The sequence below is a fragment of the Cynoglossus semilaevis genome, chromosome 4 (assembly GCF_000523025.1).
Source record: "Cynoglossus semilaevis isolate Cse_v1.0 chromosome 4, Cse_v1.0, whole genome shotgun sequence".
NCBI classification, from domain to species: Eukaryota; Metazoa; Chordata; class Actinopteri; order Pleuronectiformes; family Cynoglossidae; genus Cynoglossus; species Cynoglossus semilaevis.
Window position 1 is genome coordinate 10944858 of NC_024310.1, and position 19807 is coordinate 10964664.

Consider the following 19807-nt stretch of genomic DNA (forward strand, 5'->3'; position numbering starts at 1 on the left):
GAACAGACTGTAAATTTTACAGAAGACAAGGCACGGTACTGGATTCAGTCCTTTGATAATGTTCCAACATAATGTATTTCCTTAAAAAAAAATAAAAATAAAAGAAAGCAATTGGTAAATTCTGCAAGTTTGTGAGATGACGCACTATACTTCATTACACATTTATGACACAAGGTGTTTATTTTGGACTTCACGACTTGATCTCGTCAGCCTGCAAAGACAGGAAATGGTCACAAAGAGCTCTCAAAATAAAAATCTCAAGGCTCAAAAACAGGACACTTTGGAACCACAGTCTGAGCCTGATCTTCTCTGACAGAAGCAAGTTCCAAGAGCTTGTCAGTGTAACGGAGAAGCCACCTTGTCACTTCTTACTCTGCTCGACACAGATGGCATATCTCTGGTTCAACCCGGAGATAAACGATTTAAGGGGTATCGAAATAAAGACAAACACAGATCCACCCGACGGACGGTTCTCTCAGAGTTTGTTGGCGTAAAGTGTCTCCTCCTCACTTTCACTCTCGTCCTGAAACTCGTGGGCCAATAGGGACTTCTTGGATCCCATGGACGTGAGCCGTATCTCGTCGTCGTATTCGTCTCGGTGCTGTCGCAACCGGTGGAAGCCGTCCTTCTGGTGATTAGATTTGGCGGCACACACGCACCAGATAATGCACGCCGTCACCACCAGTGCTGTCATGGAGGCAGCTGTACAGGGGGAGAGGGTAGAGGAATTATATATCTGCATACACACTTACTGCTGAAGAGAGTTCCCTCTGTTTTACCATAGAAAATGTATTGTTTTCAATTGTTGAGTGATTACATTGGGTAAAACATTTAGGACTCAAATATCTAATGTTTAAGAATTTAGTGAATTGAGCCACAGGATCTTAAAACAATGAACAACACAAAGGTAACAATAATACATTATACCAGTGTTTCCCAACCTTTTTTGAACCACACCACATATGAGGAAAAAAACCACACGGCACAACACCGAACAAAAATCTTACAAAAACTATATGTAAAGAAATATAATAACCTATTTCAAATAGATACATAATTGACTAAAATCTCAAAAAGACACCTAAATCCTAAACAGCTCTGCTTGTTTTTGTTTTAGTTGTTTTTGTTTTAGTTTTGATAGCCATCTACTGCCACCTAGTGAAGAGTAATTCATTGTTCTGTCTGTCACGCATTGACGAACAAAAAAAAAAAATGCAATAAACAGGACGCTCTGTTTGTAATCACATTTACAGAGATAACTCTTACCTGCACTTGCCACTACAAACTCTCTGGGCAGCCCAAAGATACTGTTGTCCATGTCAAACTCAATGATAATGGTTCTGGCAGCTTCATGGGAATAGACCACCACCTGTAAAACACCACAAACACCATCCTTTAGTATCAATTAGCATTTGAGGGTTTTTTTCCTTATTTACTTTAATCAAAATGCTGACATCAAAATGCTGACAAGTGTTTTTTTTTTTTGTTTTTTTTTTTTTTTTTGTTTGTTTTTTTTTTTTTTGTTTTTTTTTTTAAATCAACAAATTCAAAGTAACATGAATACAGCACAGAAAAATCAGAAAATGAGTTCTTCCACATGGTTGTACTTCCAGCCTGGCTCCCCCACCACACACCACACACAGAATAAGGCCACACGACTGCTTTTGTTAATGACCAATCAGTTGGTCTCACCTTCACCTGCTGCCAACATTCAAGATAATGTGGTGCAGGTTGTCCAGTTTGAACTCTGACATAATCAATTTAGAGGTTGACTTCCAAAATCTGAGTCTCACTTATTTGTTGCCGTCATTGAAATGCAGATTAAAACATGGAAAAAGAAAGCAAATCTAAAACTAACAAAAAAGGAGAGTAAAATATATGCATAGTTTATTTCAGTAATGTAGCGTGGACACACCTAAAGAGTAAGTTCACCTTCTGGTTCTGTTCATCTTTCTATTTGATCACAGGGACAGAAATAAATGAAGTGAAACAAAACTTTTTTTATTTTCCTCCCAGGGGTGTGAGATGTGTCCTTATGGCCTAAGGCAGAGTATTCGATGTCCAAGCAAGTATGGGGAAATTGTTAAGGAGAGGACGCCCACACTGTCATCGAATCAACAACTGGACTTTGTGGCTGCGAAGCGTGAAGAGTGGCCTGAAACTCCCCTGGATAACAGATATATAAAAAATGCTGCTGTTCTTCCAGGTCTGAAGGATGAGGCTCTCTCCTCTGAAGAGAGAACCTCCAGCTCTGTGGTGACCAGCCAGCCAGAGATTCTGCTGATCCACGGCTTCACGGTGCCAGAGTACCAGCACATATATCATTCGGTGGTGGACCCTTTGCTCCTTGATCCTCATGGGGAGCCCGCAGTCTACAGTCTGGAGCTGGGCCGTCACATCAAGGAGCAGCTGTTTTCGGAGTTGGCCTACCCAACATTTCAAATGACAGAGCAGCCCAGTGGAAGAGTAGCAGTGTTGGAGAGGTTCTGTGTGCTTCGCTCCACACCCGTCATAGATATTGAAATTTAAAAAAGAAAAAACTGTTCTGCAAAATGTTTACTAGCTTTGTTAATTTGATGTCAGGGAAGTTTACATTTGTTTCCTCTTTAAAAGTTAGTGTGGAATAGAGCTGCACTATAAAAACAAAAAAAATCTGTTCCAAAAATGTTACTTTCTTTTGTATGTTCTACTCTCTCAACTCAGACAGGAAAAAAATGCATCCCAACCTAAATGCAGGTTTTATTTTAGATTCACTTTACTGTCTCTTGTCATTTGCTGTCTGACTGTAGCTGATTTTTTTTTTCCTCAATGGACTTTCTGTCTACTTTTGTTAAGATGCCTAAATTGTAGAAAAGTCAAATGATGGTAAATGTATTTAAACAAATACAAATAATCTTTAAATATTTTAAATTCGCCAATTAACAGCACATTTTCTCAAAAGTCACTAAGAAAGAAAAAAACTACACATTGGAAATGCTGGGACCTTTTTATATTGTAAAAACTAAAAACTGTTCAGTGATTGGTCAACAATCACAAGTTGTGATTAATTAGGTAATTAATAAGTGATTCATTGGCTTATATTTGAGGCCATTTGTTCAGTTGTATTTTGTTTGTTTGTTTGTCAACTACTGCTGCATTGTCCTTGTTTGGATATTGTTTGCATGTTTCGAGGTAACAAAGTAAAGTTTACCAAATTCCTCTCGTGGTGTTACATTCCTAACTGCTGAACTAAGTGCCTGGTTAATTTTGTGTTGGAGAAATATCTTTTACTTTTTATTAAATGCTACAATACAATACAATACATCTTAAAATTTGAGCCATGACTAAGTGAAATACCACCAGTTAAATACTAAACAAAAACACTCTTGTTCGGGGAAATCAAATTTCCACGTACCTCCTGACGTTGTTGTTGAAAGCCGTCAGCAACAGCTTCGATTTTGTGGCTGCCAGGAGCCAGCAGCACGTGGAAGTGCCCGCCCTCTGACGTCCTCACCCTCGCGCCCCCATTGAGAACAATGACGGCTCCGACGATGGGCCAACCTCTTTTGTCCCTCACTACACCACGCACTCCTTTATGCACCTGGATCAGGTCAAAACAGAGAGAAAATCAAATAATCAGCAACGTTGACTTCCACAAATGTTCACTCAAATGTTTACATGTTTAAAATAAAATTATTGCATGTGAGGCAGACTAAAAGACACAGAAAGAAGTAGGACTTTGTATTTACTGGACCTGGGATTTGTATTCTGAAGAGAGTTAAATTTCAAAAGTGTATACCTATATCAACTACGGCCACAAGAGGGCACCAACTTCCTTAAAGCCATATAAGCAACAAGAACATCCTGACTTCCAAGAACTACTTAAATGAAATGCACCAAAAAAATGCTTTTCTACAGAATTTAAAATGCTGATTATAAGAAGTATGAAGCCAAAAACGGTGATTAATTGAGCAGCAGAAAATAACTGGAAACAACTGATAGTGATGGTGAGTGTAACAGCAGCCTAGGAGAAGAGGAGTCTCCACAGTCTGAGATGCATAGTCCTGAAGTTCACGCAACTTTATCTCTCCAAATGGGTCATTTAATTACATATTCATCGCGCCAACCGACTGCACCTTACCTCTACTAACATGCTGAGGAGAGCTTTTTTATTTTCTGCCCACAGTGTGGCCAGCTGCCCAGCTGCAGGGAACAAACAGCAGCCGGTGTAGACTGTGATTTCAGGACACTGGCCATAGTCCATGCTGAAATCCTGGAAAGACACATAGAGAGCAGATGACGTGGAGGACAGCGCTGAAGCACACATCCGTTTGAAACTTTAAACGTGAACTCACCTTCATGCTCCCCATGTGGCTTTGTTTCTCCGCAGCCCTCATTACACCATCAGGGATGTTGGTCGCTGAGTGAAAAAAAAAAAAAACACAATTATTGTTTTATTGTTTGGGCTGATATTATGGAATAATGACAACATTTGTTTATTGCATTTCCTACATACTTTGTCCATTAATTGAGCATCCAGTGTTGCCAAGGTGCATTTTGGGATGGTTGTTGGAGTAAACACTTGCCAAGTACTTCAGTGTACCCTCATTTTCAACTGTGAATATATTTAAATTAAAACATTTAAAAAAGCACAAATAAATAATTGATGATGATCAGCACCAATCTAAGATAGAATGTGATTAATGCTCTCTTGGATGGATGGATGGATGGATGGATGGATGGATGGTGTTGTTACCTGATTGTACAGGTTTATCATAAGGATAGGTGGCGACCAAGGCGCCTCCGTCTAGAGCCACGGACAGAGTGTGTTTTTGCTTGATCAACTCCATCATCGCTCTGGTCTCTGGTTCTACTTTCTCTGCCACCAGCTGCGATCCATTGCCTACGACAGAAAAAAAACCCCACAGTGGACAAAAGCAGCTGTTACAGCCTAGTTTTGGAATCACACATAAAACTGCAACTATTTGTTTTGGAAATTACATTTCTGACAAATCGTTCGAACCAATGCCAAGATTTATTTAAATTTTGTAAAGTGTGATATCTGACCCATGTTGAAGTCAGCGTCCAGGTCCTTTCCATGTGCGTTGGAGAAGCCGCGGGTTGAGGTGCACTCCTTCTCGACGGCCTGCTCTCGTCCATCAGGGTTGATGGAGGGCACTATGATGATCCGGGTGTTGTTGATTAACTGGGGAAAAAAATGTCAGGAGGTGAGATTTACAGACACTTTTTCAGACTTGGGAATGATAATATTAATAATTATTTGACTTATTGTTGTTATGAATCATTTTATTATGAAACATACATAGGTTATAGAAACATAATAAGTAAGACACCTAAACGAAAAACGTAAAAATTAAAATTTCTACATAGGTTATAGAAACATAATAAGTAGACACCTAAACGAAAAACGTAAAAAGTAAAATTTCTCTAAAAATGTGCTGTAGTAGTAAAACTTAATGGATTTTTATAAAGCATACAGACCTATGAGAATTAAGCATTAAATAATACATTTGTTCAGTTTGACAGCAAATTCATACTTAATAAAAATGTGCTGTAGTAGTAAAACTTACAACTCACTTACAACTCACAGTCCCACTTTCTTCACCTAATGGAAACCTAGTCCCAATTCAGTCAAGACAACTGTTTAATGTTAGTTAACTTTAGTTGACTTTAAGGAAAAATCAAAATCATTTTAGTTGACAATTAAAATTTCTATGTAGTTAACAACAACCGTGACAATATCTTTTAAGACAGAGCAAGAGAGATATTTTCTTCATCTTGTTTGGACAGCATCTTAAGTCCTGAATGCAATTTCAACTGGTCAATTCTGTGGACAAATACTGACATCTGCCGTCTCTACTGCATAGAATCAATTTTTCTCGGAGTGGAATTTGCTGTCTCTGAGGTAACGCTACAGTGTAAACTAACAGTATACCCTGTAGGAAGCTCACCGTGGTGATAGCGGGGTTTTTGCCATAGTTGATACACAGGAGGGCAGCAAACTCCAGCAGCAGCTCTGTACCCACTGGGGCATTCCCATGGATCCCTGCTACGAAACGGATGGTTGGTTTTGATGGATCTGCTTCTCCGGGTTTGTTAGAGATTTCCAGAGCCCAGATGGTTCGAATCTCTACACTTTGCCTCAAGCTAGTAACAGAAAGAATAAAAAACCACCACATTGATAAAGAATTATTACGGAAATAATGTTTGTGAAATCCAGAAGTTATGGAACGGACCACGTGAATGCATACCTGCGTAAAGATGTAACTGTAGGAAAGTTCAGAGTCAGCCCCCTCATAAACTCCGATATTTCTTTGTAGCGTCTGTAGCGGAAGCTGCTCTCTGTGGCCGTGCTCTTGACCAACTCCTCCAAACCCTGGCCAATGGAGAGTTCCTTGATCAAGCTCTGGAGCTCCTTCTCGGATGGGTCCTGTGTGGGCTGCGGCCCATTTTGGCTTTTGGAGGCGGAGTTCAAACGCGTCAGCCGGAAATCCACCACTTCCACGCCGTCCTTTGAGACCGTTGCGTACGTCGTCACAGACTCATACCTAAACAGTAGAAGGGCCTTGTGTTTTAGTTTTAATTTAGTTTAGGGGCTTTATTTATTTGTGTTCATTTTTGTAATATTAAATGTTTTATTTTCAGTTTATTGATATTTATTTGTGTTCATTTTTGTAATATTGTGTATATGTAATAATGTTTTATTTTCAGTTTATTGACTTAAGGGAAAGTTTAGAAAGAAAACTAGAATAAAAGGAAAATATCAGATTTCCAAATTTTGTGTAAAAAATTTCAATAATTATTGAAATAATCGTGACTACGATTTTTTTTCAAGCAGTTCCACGCTTACCCATGAGCAGAGGCTGTGAGAGAGTAAGTGTTGGGAGTCAGAAGTCTCCAGTAGTCTCCAGTGAGGGCGGTGGTGATGTTATGCTTTATCTCTGCAACACTGATGGTGGCGTTGGGGATTCCTGTACCGTCACTGCTGTCAGAGACTGTGCCCTTCACTCCAGTGTGAACCTGAACAAAGGTACGAAATCAAACACATGACCACACGCGAACACTACGACCATTCGGTCACAACGTTGTGAAAATGAATATTTATGCCGATACCTGGTAGATAAACTTAATCAGGGCTCTTCGGTTCTGTTCCCAGTAAGAAGGCAGATCCTTGGCCCAGGGGAATTTTACACAACCCAGCTCAATGGTCAACTCAAAGCAGTTGGTGTTTAAATAGTTCCAGTCCTGCATGCCACCTGCAAAACCAGCATCATTTAAATTTTAAAGTATTGTCTACCTGAAATACAGATAGCTCTGACATCATAGCATCAACGTGCAGCCAAAACCTAATTAATCAATAACTTTTGCCTTAAATATGCATGAAAATATTCTATAAACATATGGAATTAAATGCAGTTTTACTCCTTTAAACTGACCATTACAGAGGCGTAAAAACCAAAACACGTTTAAAAAAAAATAAAAAATCAAAAAGTAGTTCAATTTTGAAAATAAATGTGAATGAGAGGCTGAGAAATACAAAAGCGACATACCAGCGACGTTGTACCAGTTTGCACCATTGGTGATGCCATCCTCAAAATAGTCATTAGGGTAAACGTCCGGACAAGGGTGTCCATTGTGCATCAGAGGGTTCTCCTGCGGAGTGAGCGCACGCACACACACAGAGACACATGACAGCTGAACAAAGAGTGCTGTTGTTAACCTTTTTTCTCTCCCCAGGTTTTAACCACACTTATCCTAAAACTTTGTTCTCGTCCTGCCCTGAAACAATTACAGCGGCGGCAGCAGCAGCAGCAGCAGCAGAGTTTCGTTACCTGTGAATATGCCCTGGACAACTGCTGGAAAACCTGGTCATCGGGGGCCTTGCTGTAATGACTTATCCCTTCTTTGTCGTCATCGTAGGGGTAGTTGACCACCAAAGACCCTTCAGTGGAGACGTTAGAATTTAAAATATGCTCTTTAAGTACCATGTTGTGATAAGAAGCAAATTAACGCTGTACCTCCATGCAAGTTGGCAGACAGAACGAAGGGGATGCTCCTCAGCCAGTTCATCACAGCGATCGTCTCTGGTTGTCTGGGCACGGCGTTCTCAGTGAACTGATCGGGGAAGTTGCGATTCAGGTCATAGTCATTGCTGTTGTTCCGTCCTCTGACTCCCTTTACATCGCCTGCAAAACGAGTATGTCATGTTGAAACACAGTTCTATACACATACTATAGGCTACATAGTAGAGATTACGCAGTGTTTAAAATCTGCTCTGGAGTTCAACAGTGGTGTTTTGATGAGGAAAAAAACAATTTTTTTTCAGTTGTTCTCGTGACATGAGAACTTACACTGTGGTCAAAAGACACTCCACCACAGGCAGTAAGTCAGCGTGAGAGCTCATGAGAGTCGGATCTTCACGACAAATACGAAGCAAAACCGTGTAAGAGCACATTTTGCTTGACATTTTGTTCACCTATGTTCATGATTACAGCATGCACACTGCTCATTAGAGCGAATGAGTCACAGTGCTATTCTTGAGAATAGACTTTTGGCCTTTTTCTACTGGGAGATTGTGAAAAAAAATATTATTATATATATATATATTAATCATAGCATAATTGTCTGTTGCAATTCTCAGGATCTCTTATCATTTCTGTTCCGTACATTTTTCATGTTTTTGCCTTTTAGATGAGGCCCAAGGAAATAATAACACGATTTAAAAAAATATTTTTCATACTTCACAGCCATTGTGATATCGTGACCTGCAGCTATCATACCTTCCCTGGACACCTCGTAGCCGTCAGGGTTCATCGAGGGCATGATGTGAATGCGGGTGTTGTTGACTAGCCAGGTGACCTCTGGGTCACTGCCATAGTTACTGCAGAGATACTCGATCAGGTTGAGCATGAGCTCCCGACCCACCACTTCGTTACCGTGCATGTTGGCCACGTACTTGAATTCTGGCTCACCTGGTGTGAAAACAAACAATGATATACAGTTTAAATATATATATATTTAAAAGGTAAATTTACTGTAATATTACTTGTGTATTTTACATTAGAAGTAATCAGCTGTATTTACATCAAAGCTTTACCGCTCGCACGTACCATGTTCGTGTACTTTGGGGTTATCAGAGATGACCATCACATAGAGCGCACGTGACTGCACCGAGTTGCCAACGGAATAAAGGTGGGTGATGGAGGGAAACTCGCTCTTGTACTTCCGTAAGAAAAGCTCCATGTCTGCAAAGTGGTGGTGTCTAAAGTCCCGTGGCTGGATTGGCTGCGTTTCTGGTGGCGGCGGCTGAGGAACGGGAAGTTTGTCCGTGGACCCGTGAGTCTGGGTGGAGATGGACACATCTGCAGTGGTGCTGGAGGTGGCAGTCACAGGGGTGGAGCTTGCAGGCAGGGTGGACGTGGAACCAGCAGCTTCGCTGACGACAGGTGCAAGTGTGAAGTTGAGTTGAGTGGCTTTGCCCTCTACGACTTCGACACTGTTAACTGTCATCGGTGAATACCTGTTTAAAGAAAAGGAAGTCAGTTTTGCTAATTGACAACATTTTTGGGTTTTTTTTTTGCCAACTTTACTACCTTAGAGGACCTACTACAGTATTTAATGGACAAACTGTGTATAAGACTTTAATACTCTATAGCTAATTGTTTACTTTTTTGGCACATTATACATTATAATTAATATATACCGTATTTTCCGGACTATAAGCCGCTACTTTTTTCCCACACTTTGCGCCTTATATAAAGATGCAGCTTTTCTATGGATTTTTCTTCAGGACAAAAACAAGACGGACATCTTCAGGACGCCCCCTTGCTAGAACGGCCCCCTGGCGTTCTAGTAAGGGGGCGTCAAAAACAAGACGGACAGGGGAAGTCAGTGCGAAGAAGAACACACTAGTTTTTATTTAGCACGACAGCGAATCATTTTCACACCCTCACCCCGTCATCATGGAAAGCACACAAAGAAGTTCGTATGATGCAGCTTTTAAGTTAAGGGCCATCAATCTGGCTAGCCAGGGAGGAAACAGGGCTGCTGCACGTAACCTTGGCGTTAATGAATCCATGGTGAGACGTTGGAGACGGCAGCGGGAAGAAGAGAGCAGCGTACCTTTACCTCGGGATGACAGCGACACGGAGAACGACACTGACAGAGAGACTAAACAGTATGTGACCAAGTTTTTCTGAGGCTGTTCAACTCCGACACTGAAGAAGACGACTTCAGCGGTTTCAGTGCGCAGGAGGAAGATGAATAAAGCCATCAATTACTTTTCTGTTTTGTTCGATCGGCACTTTTACTGCCGTGTTACAGGCACTGTTCGGAAACAATCAGTTCAGGTATATAAATAAACATTTACGGTACAAAATCTTTCTGTGTTCTTGTGTATCTGGTAAATATGTCATTCCTCAACCTGGATATCCGGTGCGGCTTATATGTGTAAACTTATGTTTGTGCGGCTTATATGTGTAAATTTATGTTTGTTTTTTTTAAATGAGTGGGTGCGACTCAGGTGCGCTCTATAGTCCAGAAAATACAGTATAATGGTATATAAAACCTTCAACTGATGTTTTTCTTTCTGTTAACTATTTATCTCCTCTCTCCTCTCTGCATCCTCCCACCCATGACACACCGTAGTGACTAACACCAGACACACAGAGCAGCAGTGGGCTCCACTTCCACTCGCTCAACTCGTCACAGTCCTGTTAGGATCAAGAGTTAAGCCCGTTTTAGTAGAAATTTCTGATTTGATGATAGAAACCACAGTTCTAATCACCCTGGAGCCATGGCTGTGATGTTGTACGTCCCTGGGAGCAGCAGACGATAGTAGTCCCCAAAATTCCCTGTGGTCAGGTTGTGGCGAATTCCAGCCACTACAATGTTGACATTAGTGAGAGCAGCACCGCTGATGGCCTCTGTCACATAGCCTCGAACACCCATGTGTACCTGGAAGACAGGGTCATTTGTAAAACGAGAAAAGCCAACTTGTTGTATTTGAAGACGTTGAATCAGGCAGGATTAGGTTCCTGTTCTACCTGTTCCATATAGGCCAGTAAGGATTCCCTGTTCATATCCCATTCCCCTTGAAGCTCAGAGGCTAAGGGATACTTGCAGCAGCTGAGCTCCACAGTGATCTCCAGACAGTTCCCATGGAGGTAGTTGTAGTCCTGCATCCCACCTGAATAACCAGTCAAATACAGTATCATAAATAAAACGTGTTTGAAGACTTGTCATGGCGACACACAAAATCTCAACTCTGTTTAAATGTGTCCATTCTGAAACAGTTGTTGTGTCCTTGTCTTTTCAGTCCCTCTGTTTAGAGATGGTGTTTAATGTCAAGTCTGTGACATGTGCAGTTTGCCAGTCGACATGCTCTTTCAGCAAAGCAAACAGAAGGGACAGGACAGTGGGGCGGGCTGTTCAGGGGGGGGTCTGTCCCTCTGGAGTGACAGCAGGCAGCCAGAAGCTCCCCCGGCTGGAGGGTTGCCATGACAGCCTGCTGGATGCCCACGGCAACCCAATAAAGAAGTCCGTGTTTGTCGTTTTCCAACGGTAAAAGTCAAAGGGCATCAACAAGCACAAATAGACAAATAACATCTACAAATCAACCGTCTTCAGGAGGAACGTTGAGATATCAAGAACAAAAATAGTTCTCTTTTCATACAAATCACTCTCAAATGTTTGCAACAGAACTCAGCTGCTGGTAAGTTAATTTTAGCCTCTACTCCGTCTTCCATTATCATGTTGATCTAACTTCCTCAACTTCAGCCTCGACAATACAAGCGGATGTTGAGTTTCCTCTGATTCCTACATTGAACTCTGCATTTCCAGAAAGCTGGGATCTCTGACTCAAGCTCAGGGCATGTTAAACAATATGAGTCAGAAATAAACAAAAAACATGACGGACTGTTTTGATAGAGATACTTTGAAGTCCAGCAATCATGTCTGTTTGCGTGCATAAAAAGAAAATACAAGGATATGACACAATGAAATTTTAGAGGGCAGTGGTGGCTTAGCGGTTAAGGAAGCAGACTTGGGTCCAGAAGGCTGCTGGTTCGAGTCCACCAGCTGATAAGCAGCCCTGAGCATGGCATTGTCCCCACAAACTGTGGGGGGTGATGGGTTAAAAGCAGAGGTCACATTTCATCGATGTGCTGTGTCACAAAGACAAATATTCACTTTAGGTGTGTTCTTGCCAAAACACAGCTAGCTAAAAAATATTTGCTAATCTTGTTTTAACACCTTCACCACTATTCTATTGTATGAAAGACTAAAAAAAAGACATTTATGCCACTGTGTTATTTATTTATTTAAGGACATTTATATAGTGCATATTATGTTTATACATCTATTTACATACTGCATTTTCATTGGTGCTGCCATTGCTCTGTGACTCTCAGTAAAGTCCAGGTAGATTAATTTTGCTCTGACGTGCTGCCATTGCTCTGTGACTCTCAGTCACAGAGCAAAAGATTAATTTTGCTCTGATTTCAGTAGTAAAAACCTTCTACCTTGAGTGGCATTTTCCTTGTTGGAAGTCTGAATTTTAGAACTCCCACTTTTCTGGATTGCACCATATCTAAAGTAATTATCTACATTGCAATAAATAAAAAAATCTTCATGCTGTAAAAATTTGACAAAAAAAACATGTTGGAGAAAATGAGAATCTTAGAAAAAAAATAAAAAATAAAAAAAAAAGTCCAGAGATGTGTGAGGCAGCCAAGATCACTTAGAATAGAACAGAAAAAAAAAGAAAAAATACTTTAATTAATTATGACAATATGTTGTACCAAACATATGCTTCAATGTCATTTCAACTGCAGTGAATGTCAAACTAAGCGGTTTCTACTTGGTTTATCACATTTAACTTTTTAATGACATCATCGGGATGTACTTTTAACAGCACATAAAAACTCCATTGAAGTACTTTGATGCTGGTGTAGCGTTGGACTGTAAAACTCAGTGATTCGTTAGAGGTTTTTATCCCCTCGGTTGGGTGTACCAGCAACCCAAACAACCACACACACCACCGGGGCAAAAAATGACAAGGATAAGCAAATAATGCCCACCTTCTTTAAACCCATTCTCCCTGGTCACAAGTGTCAGCATCTCTGTGAAGACTTTGAGTAAACATCCTTCACCGGTTGACTAAGTGCAACAAACACAGCCCACAACTCAAATATCAGGTGTGCGTGTGTGCCAGACTCAGCGACACACCCACAAAAAACAGACATGGAGACACAGGGAGAGGCATTGTCAGAACAGTAGGTGTTGGATGTTAAGTTTTAAAATTATACTGCCATGTTTCAATGAGCAGTTCAAGTGACAGAGCAGGCCAATAAAACATGATTGTTTGTTCTGGATTATTATCAATGATTTTTCAACCACTAAATTAGTCTTTGGATTTTTTTTTTCTCTGTATTTTTTGGTTTCAGTGACAATAAATTCAATATCTTAGGTTTGTTACTACAACAAAAACTGTATTTTTGAATATTTGTTTTTTTACATTAAAAATATTAGTCGCTTGCCCACAATTTGGAAATTCACAGTGTAATCTTAGCAAACCCACACAGGCTGCCAGAAGGGGGCAACAATATGTATGTAGTTCATCTGGGGCTCCAACTCAGGACTGTGTGTAGGACAGGCATGATAACCACTACACTATGGAACCACTTATCACCTTATATTTGACAAAATTCAAATTTCCAATTTCCACTTCACCTTGTTTAGAGGATAAGGATGTAATGATGAAACACTCAACTCACAATATGATTCGCGATTTTTTGAAACAAAATGACCTCTAGATAAATTATGCCCAAATACAATGAACCTTTATTTATAAGAATTATGCAAAAAAAAAAAAAATTACCAACTGAAATGTTTCTTTAATAACTGACTACAAAAAGCATTCATCTCCTCTTATTAAAAGTAAACCTGGTCTTATTGTGTTTTTCAAAATCCTTTGCCTTAATACATAAAACCTCTGGACAATGATTCCTTCTGTACGCATATTTAAAACCCCAGGACTTGTAAATTATAAAACCTTTTTGTCCATTAATGTTTTATCTCTAAATCTTTGCACAACGTCAGCACAATCATGCACCAGGAGCCAGGATCATTTCCAACATGCTGAAAACATTTATTCAGGCCGAGAGTGCTGAATAAAAGATCTCCTGTTCCTGACTTTTCATCCTGGCTCTCTGCCTGGACCACTCATTATGTCACACTATCTCCTTCTGACCGCTGTCATCATCTGCTATCAGCCCTGTTCTGCGTGACATTCTATCCACTATGAGCTGATGGACAAATAAAAGCTCTGTCTGTGCCAATGATTTACACCTGTTGTTGTCGCCTCTCATCGTTGGACACGGACACTTCTCATCGTCGGCTACAGAAATAACCTCATTTGAAGGGTTGTTTCAGGTAAATACACATATGCAGAACATGTAGCTCACACTCACCGTTGGTTATTTCTGCTTTTTGTTTTACAGAAAAATGTCGCCTAACTTCCTTGAAGTGACATAACCTAATAACAGGAAACTGGTCCTGGAGTGAGCTGCAGAATCAGCAAACACTGGTTTAGACATCATTTTCAGGACTAGTGTTTGCATAGAAGGGAGGAGTTGGCAGCAGAAAAAAAAACAGTCCAAATTAATATTGAACAGGTTGTACGGGTATACAACATGTTCAAATACTGACAATTATGCAGTATTAAGTGACAAATTGGTGACACCTGAAACCGTACACAACAAAGCACACCTCGGCGGTAGAAGCAACGTAGTCCTGTAACCTCAATCTGCAGACACTTCCGCAGTACGCGGTACGCAGATCAAGTTAACACCAGAATAAGACGATCGAGTCTTGTTTCGGGGGCGGCAAAAGATAATGAGCAAATCCTGTATTTGTACAAGGCTGGTACTACAGACCGATATTAAACCGATCTGGTCCATTGTCTTAATTGTGAGTACTGTCACATGAGCACGGTGCGACTGTGAGCAAATAAACTTCACGGCTGCTCCCAGTAATTACAGGTACTAGCATCAGACAGTTGGAGTCAGTAAAGGATTCTAAGCGAAAGTACTCAGTGTTCGTACAGCTAAGCTATGAGAACACCACTGTGTATGAACTGTTTCCTTAAGGTTCACTAGTAAAGAACCAAGCACGGCTACTGCAAATTCCAACTAAGTTCCAATCATATACTCCCATTTGAAGTACTTAAGTCTCAGCACTTCAGTGAATATTTGTAATTTTTTAAACTTGAAAAATACACACAAAACACATAAATTGTATATATTTTTCCTAATGTCTGCAGTGAGGTGGTGATATCTTAAAGAAGAAATGTAAAAATGTAAACGTTGCTATTCTAACGCTTAACTTATCCTACCAAAGTAACACCCTAATAACACTTTTATATACATGCTGAGATTAATTATCATTTTTGCCACCTCTGCTTCAGGATTGGATCAAACGCACAATAATAATATACCTTTACTACCATTACTGTGCCCTAAATAACCCCCAAACTAATGGGTGACACTCGGTTTATTAATAAATATAGTCCGAGGTCAAAGTATATACCTGATATACTCATAAGACATTGTGACATAAATAGAAAGTAGTAGCAAAGATGAGGGGACAGGGACTTAGCGAGGGTAGGATGACCTGCCATTGCTAAATATAATCCTCGCCAAAAAAACTGTTCCTAGCAGTTACATAGGAAAAGATTAAAGTTATTTACACATGGTTAGGCTAATACAGGTGTTACAACAGTAGGAATAAGACCTTACCAGGCACGTCGTACCACTCGGCTCCATTGGTGATGCCATCCTTAAAGTTTTCTCCTTGGGCATCAGGACAGTTTGGCTCACCGGTCTTCATCACCGGGTGGTTCTGGGAATACACCAAGGCCAGGTGTCGAAACAGGCCATCCTCCTCTGATTTGCTGTAGTGCCCCTGACGATTGTGGGCCGCTGTGTCATCGTAAGGGTAACTCGCAACCACCGTTCCACCATGCAGGTTTGCTGACAGGACGAATCTAGAGAGATTTAAAAAAAAAAACAGGTTTTGCTTGAAACACTACAGACTGACCTTTTTAATAGAGTCTGCATATAAACAACACTTGGATCCTTTGACTAACTTGAGTAACCCCACTCCTTTGACCGGAATGAACCTGAACACGAGTTCCTCCATCACCACGAGATGATTGATACACATGGAAATAAGCAGGTGACTGAGTTATTCATTGACAAGAACTCACTTCAAACTACAGCTGCAGGACGTAGATTTCATTGTTGAATCATCATTTTGGAAAAAACCTGCAAGTTCCTGTAGACTATTACATGTCAGGACAAAGACGCAAATATAATTTAACTTTTTATAATAGGGAATAAAATCCTTTAAAAAAAATAGAGCCTATTGTTTAAAATGTTTTTATCAGAAAAGGTTCATTAAGGTTAGAAAGGTAGTAAATTTAACTGAAATCAGGTTCAGTTAAACTTACTACCAAGACTCTTGGTATTAAAAAATCTTAATAGTCCACCTCATAATTAAAGCGTTAATGGATTTGGCGATGCTTGGCTTTAGATTTCAGCCCTGAACACACCTACTTTGGTTTTACATTTCTTCTTAACAGGATTAAGTACTGGATTTTCTCATCTGCACAAGATGGTAAACAAAACCACTTTAGCACTGAGTTAAGTAAAGTTTGTCTATAGCCAATAAATATTTTACAATATGGGGCGCTGTCTATAAAAACTTAGTCATGATGAGCTTTCTCTGACAGGAATCACTATTTGCTTGCCCCCTTCAGGTGCACGGCAGTGGTCCAAAACATTTAGCACCAGATGCCCTTCCTGATGCAACCAAGGGATTGGGGACTAAAATGGAATTGAACCTGGCTGTAATCCCAAAACTGATCCACTGTGGCTCCTTCAATTTTGTCTGATATACTTTACCTAATCGCCTTTTTTTTTTCAAACCCACACAAAAACATTCTGCCATTTTAACAAAGGCAGCCCATTTTAAGGGTTGTATCTCCCACCTAAACAGCTGAATAAACTGGATATTACACTATAGTACCAAATATGTCCCAGTTCTTGAATTCAGTGATTACAAAAAATTAAATATTAACAATTTTCGTCAGTGATGTGTAACTCATCCAGGTCATTTCAACCTAAGGAGAACCTACAGTTTATCTATTTCTGAACTCATTTTCTCCAATCAGAGAGTGGCAGGTTTCTGCCACTATGTCATCAAAAACTCACTTTTTCTCCTGGATCCACTTAATCATTGCAGTGACCTCGGGAACGTCATCCGGGGGAACAGTGGTGTCGTAATACTGGTCAGGAAAGCTCCTGTTTAGATCCATGTTTTTTGCATTACTTCTTCCTCCGCTGTCGCCATTGCAGTCCCCCTCTGTGGATTTCTCAAAGCCGTCTGGGTTCATGCTGGGGAGGATGTAAATATCCGTGGTGTTGACGAGTTGAGTGACTCTCGGCTCCTCTCCATAGTTCGTCAACAGGTACTCAATCAGGTACACCAGCACCTGTCGGGATACGGTTTCGTCGCCGTGCATGTTGCCGACATATTTAAATTTGGGTTTACCCGGTAGTTCTTTGTCGGGATCCGTTGTAATCCGCATCACCCAAAGCTCTCTGTCCTCCACAGACCGACCAACGCTCGACAGGTTGGCTATTTGTGGGTATCTCCGAGCTAAAGACTGCAAGCGTCCCGTTAAACTCTCATAATTGTAGTAATTATTGTAAGTTTCCGTCGTATCCTCCACGGCGGAGCTGAGGCGTTCTGTCCGGTGCGGAGTGGCGTCAGTGGCGGAAACAAGAGCGAGAAGAAAGGCGAAAAGTAACGGCTGTAGAAAGGCGAAAAGTAACGGCATGGTCGACAGAAGCTCCCGTGTGCTCACCATGTTATTTTGTATTGTACTTCTACACCACCCGTACACGGAATTCACGGTATCTGACCCAATAGTCAGATCATTTCCGACTGTTTGGTTCCACAGCTGTTGTGACAGTCTTTTCTTGGCCCGTTTATTTCCATCCACTTCCTCTAACCCATGTGGGGGCGGGGCTTCTGTGGTGACGCAAATTTTTAAGGTGGCCCGCAAGAGTTGTTTAGGGTTTTAAGGAAAACTGATTTGTAAATTGTGTGTGAACAGAACTGTAAGACATTAAATGTAGTCAAAGTGTGAATAAAAACAAGATGAGTTTATTGTCCCGTGCATTGTGAAAATGCAGTGATTCAGACAATGTAATAGAATTTTTACTTTGTTGTACTCCTTTTGTACCTATCAATATACAGTATATTACAAAACACACGCAACAATTCACAATTGTAACAACACGGACGTAACACAACAACAAAAATGAATAAGAAAAAGCTAAGGATTCTCCAGTTATGAAAATGGTAAACAGATGACACCAGTATACCATGGGTTTAAATGGATCACGTTTAATTGAAATGTGTATAAATTAATTTAAGAAGGATATTATAGAAATAGAACACATTCAATAAAACTGAACACTTGACATAAAGCACTATTGTTCTTTCGCTTTTTCTAATCAGACAGGAAGGAACATTCATGCAGATCTAGTTACTGGACTACGCACAGAGAGTCATGTTTGACGATCACACTTTGTGATGTACTGTAACCTTGGTAACCTGGGAAATGGCAGAACAACCAGCTGGGTTGAACCAGCTCTCAACACCTCTTGTTGAGAGGGAAGAATAAATTATCACCAAGGATTACGTGTAACCTAAGAATTTTAAATGAATTTTAATTTCAATATCAGTTTACTTGAACAATAGTTAATAAGGGGATATAAACAATATTGACTTTAAATTGTAAATCATGTAACCACAAAGATAGCAAGAACAGAAATGGATGAATTTAAATGAATATGATCATTTATGTTTAAAGTTAGACTTAAACAGAGCAAAAAGAGCTCTGAAACTAAATGGACATACACTGCAGAGCAGATTGGTGAAAAGGACATCATCTTTGCATCAATGCAGCAGGAGTTGTTACTGCTCCATGTCCAGCAGTGAGAACATTGTCCCCCTGCTCCAACACAAACTACTGCCCACAAATACCGGACCGCTCCTGTCCTGCCCAGCTGTCCCCAGCATGAAGACAGCCACATTTACATGTATGCAGCTTCAATGGATGAGGACACATGGAAAAGATTTTCATTTTTATTTATATTGGTTGTTATTGTTATATATCCATCTTTATCAATGCAGGTACAGTATTCCAATAATAAGATGTACAACCTTGGTAAAATTTTGATGTTGAAAAACAAAAAAATATTTCTCATTAACAATGGACATCAGTGTAATTCTCCACAATATTTATGAAAATCGTGTAATAAATGATTATGTTTCCTATTAGCTTCACTCCTATGAATTCAGCTCTACTGCGCGCGGTAGAATTAGAACTATTATAGTACGTGTGAGAGATACAGCAATTTGTACAAAAGCAGACACTTGTCCTTCTGTAATGTATTATATAAGTAACCACTGTATTTAACAAGTGTCCTGTATCCTCTCTCCATTGAAGTACTAGTGTCCTGTCCGTGCCACGTTTTCCACCACTGACCCCACATCTTTGTTCGCTTCACTTTTATCGCCAACCACTATGTAAACACACATGCTCAGTCATGCACATGCATTGTTGACAAAGACAGACACACAAAAGCACATTCAGGACACATGGCGGAACCAACACTCACTGTGTTATTGCTGAACTGTAAAACAGCATCGCTTTATTGTTTGATTAATGGTG

The 19807-nt window shown here is 40.2% G+C and overlaps 2 protein-coding genes across 3 annotated transcripts in view; one reads left to right on the plus strand and one right to left on the minus strand.

Annotated features, from left to right (window-relative positions):
- Positions 1 to 2983, plus strand: part of LOC103378078 (uncharacterized protein C22orf31) — a 4998-nt gene extending 2015 nt beyond the window's left edge. The window contains exons 1-2 of one of the 2 annotated variants that reach the window (XM_008309139.3): positions 1570 to 1922; positions 2017 to 2983. In XM_008309139.3, the coding sequence (XP_008307361.1) occupies positions 2026 to 2529 (504 nt within the window). In that variant the 5' untranslated portion in view covers positions 1570 to 1922; positions 2017 to 2025 and the 3' untranslated portion in view covers positions 2530 to 2983. Of the gene's footprint in view, positions 1 to 1569; positions 1923 to 2016 lie in introns of those variants that run through there. The other variant, XM_008309138.3, reaches the window with a different exon arrangement.
- On the minus strand, positions 77 to 18087 carry cpda (carboxypeptidase D, a). Its single transcript, XM_008309140.3, has 21 exons — positions 17274 to 18087; positions 15798 to 16045; positions 11046 to 11188; positions 10787 to 10956; positions 9111 to 9520; positions 8781 to 8972; positions 8019 to 8186; positions 7833 to 7942; positions 7551 to 7653; positions 7114 to 7256; positions 6851 to 7020; positions 6252 to 6548; positions 5952 to 6147; positions 5047 to 5185; positions 4736 to 4882; positions 4496 to 4594; positions 4335 to 4399; positions 4121 to 4252; positions 3395 to 3580; positions 1267 to 1369; positions 77 to 702 (listed from the first exon to the last, which is right to left on the minus strand). Exons 1-21 carry the CDS (start codon positions 17930 to 17932, stop codon positions 476 to 478), a joined length of 4107 nt encoding a protein of 1368 aa, XP_008307362.1. The 5' UTR covers positions 17933 to 18087; the 3' UTR covers positions 77 to 475.
- Positions 18088 to 19807: the final 1720 nt, after the last annotated feature.